The following is a 6,859-nucleotide window of genomic DNA, read 5'->3' as shown; positions in this document are numbered from 1 at the left end:
ATAATATTCTTGCTTTCATTAACTAATTAAAAGAGAGAGGGAGAGATATTTACTATTTGTATGCGTAACTCATTGCTTTCTAGAACACAATCATATTTGATTTTGAGTACTAACAGGATTCATAAACATAATGTACAAAAAAAAAAAAAAAAAAAAATTCAAGAAACAAATTTTAATTATCAAATATTCTAAAAATTGATATGTTTAATGAAATCCTTGCTAGGAGCACTTCCTCTCGAATGGGCCTGTGCGGCGCAAATCTAAATATAATCGGGCTCTAATACTAATACCTGGCACGCAATGGAAAAAAAAAACTCTTATAAACATGTTGAATTTTCCCTTATAACTATTACCCAATATCATTACTACTATAAATCATCATCGTATAATTCATAATCATCGTTGTCATTTTCACTATCTTCTGATAAAAGTATGAGCCATCCAACATTTCCTTCATGATTCAACCATAAAAAAAATATCCCTTCATCAACAGTAGTTGAAAAATCTCCATTATATTCCTTCATTAAATCCAATTCTTTTACAACAAACTTTCTCTAAAACCTTTTAGAGAAATGTTAACACTTTTAAAAAGCCCTTCAAAAATCATTCATCTCTGTAGAAAATGGGTTTCAGATCTTGATTTAAAGAAGTTAATATTAATTCTCCCACCAATTTTCCTCATTATCTATATATCATTTTCTTCAATATCCAACATATCATCAACTGGTAAAACTCTCATATTCAACCCTTTTTCCAGTTCCGGGTCGGGTTTTCCGGTGGGTAAGGACAGGTTGGATGGGTCAAGAATTGCTGTATGTTTAGTAGGTGGGGCCCGTAGATTTGAGCTTACAGGTCCTTCAATTATACAGAAAATACTTAAAGTTTATCCAAATAATTCTGATCTTTTTGTTCATAGTCCATTGGATAATAAAGCTTATAAATTATCATTGTTAAAAGCTGCTCCAAGAATTGCAAGTGTTAGAATTTTCAGGCCAGAGCATATACCGGAAACTGAGTCACAACTACGAGTTTTAACAGGTTCAAACTCACCTAATGGTATACAGGTATATTCTTATCTCCTTCCTCTGATTTTTCTTTTTTTTAACTTTTTAATGGTTTGGTTTGCGGATTAAGTTATCCAGGGATTATAGTTCTGGGATTATGATTTTTGGACTGATTTATTTCACCTGAGAGATGGGATAAGATAATATCAAGTTTGATGGGAAAAGGTGGGATATTCGGGACTAATAGCCTGTTTGGGGTAGGCTTATTTTTCTCCAAAAGTGTTTATTTTTTCAATAATGCTTGTATTTAAAAAGTGAGGTGATTGGTTACGTTTTTAGGAGAAAATAAGTGATTTCGGAGAGTAGGAAAAACTGTTTTTCAGAAGCTAAAAATATTAATTTTTCAGAGAAATACTTTTTTGTGAAAAATACTTTTGAGAAAAATACACGTAGAAGCATTTTTTAAAAGTTTGGTCAAACACTGATTGATGCTCAAAAAGTGATTTTAAAACTAATTGGCCGAACACAAATTGCTTTCTATTAAAAACACTTTTTTGAAAATTACTTTTTAAAATAAACTGATTTTAGAAGCCTAATCAAATAATTATACTCTGTTTGGTTGAAGGTATAAATCTATCACGATAAAAGATAAATTTATACCTTCAATCAAATAAATTATAAATTTAATCCAAAACTTAATCTTGACATATCTCACATTATCCTGCCTACAAAACGATTAAAGGGTTTGGAAAAGATTATGGTAAATAATTCAGCTTTGATGAACAAATAGTTGAATTAAAATTTTTGTTTTTATATTGTCGAGTAGTGTTTGTTGGTTAGGACTTAGGATGGTAACAAACAGATACTAGTGGCGTATTCGTTGCATCCGATGTAATTCTATAAGGATTTTAATGGAAGTTGGGAGGTGGTTTAAGCTGGTGGCTCTCATGTTAGTTAGTACTACTCGACATAATTTTTTAGGTAAATAATACCGACGCAAAAACAGTTATAGAGAGCAATGTCGAATTTGAAGTTTATTAATTTCTCTAGCGATTTTAATTAAATTTTAGGTCAAAAGTTATTAGGTTTGCGTGAATCCCTAACCAATAGATGTGCCCCTGCTCTCAAAAGTCAATTTTCTCCACATTTTAGTGGAAATAGTTTAAAATGATTTCACTTGAAAATATTACTCCATTTATTTTAATTTATGTGAACCTATTACTATTTAAGGAGTCTATGAGGTGGTTTTTTGACCACTTTTTCTTTACTGTTTATCTAAATTATTTTAATTATAAATTATCATAACTTATAGTACTTTTTATGTAGTTTCTATATATACAAATTTTATTTTTACAAACTTGAAAAATTTGTGTCAAAATTTACGGTTAAAGTTATAAAGTTTGACCCTCGTACTCCGAAAAGATTCACATAAATTGAAGTGGGAGGGGGGGGGGTATTATTTTGGTGGAAGATCCTTCTAGAGATTAGTTTAATGTATCTTTGCGTCAAGAATTAGACCTGGTGATTAATGAAATGAGTGAAAATTTTGGTGATCAAAGTTCAAAATTTAAGCAGAATTTTTTTTTATAGATAATTTCATATGTCCAAAAGTCTTAATGGATAATATTATCCGTCATTATGTTGATGAGAGGTGTGGGGGGTTGGGTGGAGAGGGCCCATAAGCTTAGTCATACAGCACAATTATTAAAAGGAAATTTTGTATGACTTTTTGAATCAGGGTGCCGGGTTAGTTGAGGATTAATGCATCTAATTGGAGTATGTGAATTAGTAACATCTTATATTAAATTATTACAGCTTTGTATGGTTAAAAAGTATATTTGATAAGTTTCCTTTGTTTGGTTGGAAAATATCTGTTTGATTAAACCTGAAAAATAAACGATTCTAGAGTTAGGTGGGAGATTAATACATAATTAATGATAAATAATGTTGCCACCCTTAGGGAGAAGCATGGATATTTGTTGTAACATTTGGTTTGGTGTAAATCTGTCGTGAAAAATCTCAACTTTGTCATGTAAATTGAAATAGAGGGAAACGTAAGTATAATAGGTGGGTCTCGATTCGGTAAAGTGTCATTATCAGGTAAACATTTTTTATTAGGTGATATCTACACTACGCCATTTGTACTAGCGCAAAAAGAGAATGTAGGAGAATCGAGAAGCTCCTTCTGTGTCAATTTACGTGACACAATTTGAATCGACACAAAGTTTAAGAAATAAATGAAATTTTTTGAAACTTATGCGTTTTTAAACATGTTACTCCCTGCGGATCAAAAAAAGAGTCCACTTAGCCATTTGCATACCCCTTAAAAAAATATTAATTCCTAAATAAAAATAGGTAATTTGACTAAATTACCCCTAATTAAATAAGCATTGAGATTTGATCATATAACACTTAATAGGAGCAAATCTGAAAAAATAAGGTTAATTATTTCTTGATTTGATAAGTGGACACTTTTTTTTACCTAAAAAAAAGGCTAAGTGAATACTTTTTGTTTATCTGGAGGGAGTATAACATTTGTGTAGCTATAAAACTTTTGAAACTAGTGTTTTGAATATGACATAATATTTGTGTGGTTATAAGCTTATCATATCATAAAAGGTAAAACGAGATTGTAAATTTAATTTTTTCTAAATCTGGAAGTGTCATTCTTGTTGGAATGGATTAAAAAAATATGTCAGAATAAAGGGAGTATAATTTTAGTTATTTTTAAAAAACTAAATTGTAAATTCAGGTGATGAAGTAATCCAAAAGAAAAGTCAATAGATGGTTCGCCTACTTTTTCTTCAGTCAAAAGCAAATCCAAAATTTGGCAAAGAATAGTCTGATGACAATGGTAAAGAAGGAATTTTTATGATTAACTAATAGAGGGGTTAATGAGTCTACTTCTGATTTTTTAGGTAATTACAAGTTACATTTTTTTGGTTTCTTATCCGGTATTCAGTATTCGCATTGGGATCCCGACTAATTCGGATTCGATTATGAGGCCTACTAAAAGGGAAAACACTTCCTACCATGATTTTTTATATCTCATATCTCTCACTGGTGCTGCTCTTATGCGCAACAATTGCTGTACACATTAAGCGTTGACCGGGGGTTAGGGGCTTATGGCAATGGCGAGAAATTACTTGCTCGTCCTCATTGTTTACTTTAAACCAAACAATTTGACATATTTGGCACTTAATAATGATTAACTAATAAAAGTGGCTATACATGACACAGTCTTGTACTAGTTTGGTTTGGTGTAAACAATCTGTGTGAGTAACTCTTTCATGACGATGAGATACACTCTCCCTTTCCCATTTTGCGCCTCTCTTTTTCCTCTGAACATGGAGCCAACATCTTATCAATTGCAGGGCCTGCTGCAATATTTCAACTTGGTAGAGGGTTGTTTGACGATGATCCAAGACTACCAAAAGCAGAACAACTTCACTTATGACTGGATAGTCCGGACCCGAGTTGATGGCTACTGGTCAGCACCACTAGCCCCCGAAAACTTCATTCCTGGTCACTACGTAGTCCCTCCAGGATCCTCCTATGGCGGTCTAAATGATCGTTTTGGCATTGGCAACTATAACACATCAGTTGTCGCTCTTTCAAGGCTCTCCATGATTCCCCAGTTGGATTCAGCAGGGAAATATCAGCTCAATTCGGAAAGCGCATTCAAAGCCCAACTTACCACTCAACAAGTTCCCTACCTAACTATGCGTTTACCCTTTTGCGTTGTAACAGATCGTCAGTATGACTTTCCACTTTCCCATTATGGTGTTCCGGTTGCAGCACTTTCTAGTCGAGGCCCCTTAAGTGGGGCCAAGTGCCGGCCCTGCACGCCCGCATGCACTGGGTCGTGCGTTGAGCTCGCCATGAATAGACTAGATAAAGGCTGGAGTTGGACAGATTGGGCTAATAACTCGCTCGAGCTATGTGATGCTCATGCTGAGTGGGAGAGCGGGTGGGAGAAAGTATTCGATAGAGTGGCAGGTAAGAAACTTGCTGCGGCTAGAAGAAGAATCGATGGTTTGAAATTGGATCAGTGTGTGAGGGAATTTGCTGAGATGATGAATAAAACTGCACACTGGGAAGCTCCATCAGGGTCTGAAATCTGTAGCTTAGGTTTGTTGGACTCTCCATGAAGCTAAACGAAGATAGTATACTAGTATTATAGTATATTGTTTGATTTCTAGAAAAAGTCCCCGCAGATATTGCAGGATTTTGAATAGTTTTTAACTGATAGAAGAAGTGTTAGCTCTACAGAGAAATGAATACAGAAAGGGGACAACGCAGTTGTCCTTAACTCGGTACCTATGTTTCTGCTATTTCAATTGGTGTAACACGATTTGTACATACATTTCTGTTGATACAATAATGTTATGAAAATAATTCCAACCCAGCCATCGGGGTGCTACAACGGAGTATCTTGGTATTCGATATTTACTGGTCTAGCTAATCTACATTTAAGCTTATCTTGTTCATCTTAAATGTGATACGACATGTTATTTTAAATCACGGACAAACTAACTACACTTTACTCTTAAGTGAGCAGAATTATTTTTGCTGTCGAAAGATGTACCAATTCTTTCAGCCGAGGATGTATCGGAAACAACCTCTCTTCCTTCTCAAGGTAGATGTAAGAATTAAGAGCCCGTTTGGATTGACTTCTTTTTGAAATGTTTGGCTGACCAGCTTATAAGTCATTTTGTGTTTAAAATAAGCCCAAAAAAAAGGGCCCGTTTGGCTTAGTTTAAAAAAAGCAGCTTATAAGCTGAAAACAGCTTATCAGCCAAAAAAAAAAAAAAATGGGGGTAGTAAGCTGCTTTTTTTAAGCTAAGCCAAACGGACCCTAAGATCTGTGTATGCTCTACTCTCGGCCTGAGATTATAATGGGTTTGTTGTTGTTGTTGAAAGTTGTACCAAAAAATAAGCAAGAAACTAGGCTAAACAAGCTATAAAGGTGGTTGAGATTAAATGTGGATTAGACAAAGGTAAATAATTATCGCACTTGATACGCACACTAAATCAGTAAATACAATACAGCTACAAGTGTCTTCCATACAAACATTTACATATCATTTAATCATCAATAAGTGATATATATTGTCACTTTAATGTTTAACTACTAAAATTAAACGATGCCAAATATCTTTGTCATTAGGTGCCCAAAAATATCAAAACACAGATAATATGGACAAAACAAAATACTAAAGTTTACTACCCAGAAGCAGCAGCAACATTCAAGCTCCTAGCAATCTCAAAAGAAACAAAAGCATCAAGACAAGCATACTGAATTTGACCCAAACTCAACTACTCACACCCCCATCTTCCCATAGTAACACTTCTAGGCTTAAGAATCTCTTTTCCAAGCACAACACTACACAATTCCTTCAACCCAGCATTCCTCAAATTCCTCCTCTCATCTCACATTCGCAGCAATACCTCTCAAATCCACAACATTCCCCACACTTAACTCATAATCCTCAAGCAACTTCTCAACATCCGTATTCCAAGTTCCCAAGGGGATGAGCACCATTTAGATATAATTTTTTTCTTTTAGATACTCATACTTGAAATTTACTTTCCGCATGACATTAATGACGAATATCATAAATATTTTATTTTTATATACTTTTTAATATTTACTACTATATGATGACATTAATTTGATTGTCATAGCTGTTATAAAGAAATAAAATATAACATGAAAAATCATTTCGGAGAAAATCAGGCACATACAATGAAATATGTTGTTATGACGAACGACAGTTACAACGAGTTTTGACCGTAATAAGACCACCCAAATATCTTCAAAACCATATGAAAAAAAAAAAAAAAAAACTTTA

General features: G+C 33.7%; 1 protein-coding gene across 1 annotated transcript; it reads left to right on the top strand.

Annotated features, from left to right (window-relative positions):
- Positions 1-376: 376 nt before the first annotated feature.
- LOC132604179 (uncharacterized) lies at positions 377-5,430 on the top strand. The gene is made up of 2 exons (XM_060317549.1): positions 377-1,064; positions 4,379-5,430. The coding sequence occupies exons 1-2, from the start codon at positions 573-575 to the stop codon at positions 5,153-5,155; spliced, it is 1,269 nt and encodes a 422-aa protein (XP_060173532.1). The 5' UTR covers positions 377-572; the 3' UTR covers positions 5,156-5,430.
- The last annotated feature ends 1,429 nt before the right edge of the window (positions 5,431-6,859 follow it).

Source organism: Lycium barbarum, chromosome 7 (assembly GCF_019175385.1).
Source record: "Lycium barbarum isolate Lr01 chromosome 7, ASM1917538v2, whole genome shotgun sequence".
Lineage (NCBI taxonomy): Eukaryota > Viridiplantae > Streptophyta > Magnoliopsida > Solanales > Solanaceae > Lycium > Lycium barbarum.
The sequence above is the reverse complement of the archived record's forward strand: the minus strand, read 5'-3'. Positions and strand labels throughout refer to the sequence as shown.

Bases quoted from the DNA above. Each gene is read 5' to 3' on its own strand.
- LOC132604179 (XM_060317549.1), top strand. From the start codon at position 573: ATGTTAACACTTTTAAAAAGCCCTTCAAAAATCATTCATCTCTGTAGA. The intron at 1,065-4,378 runs GTATATTCTTAT...TATCAATTGCAG, and splicing joins ACTCACCTAATGGTATACAG to GGCCTGCTGCAATATTTCAA.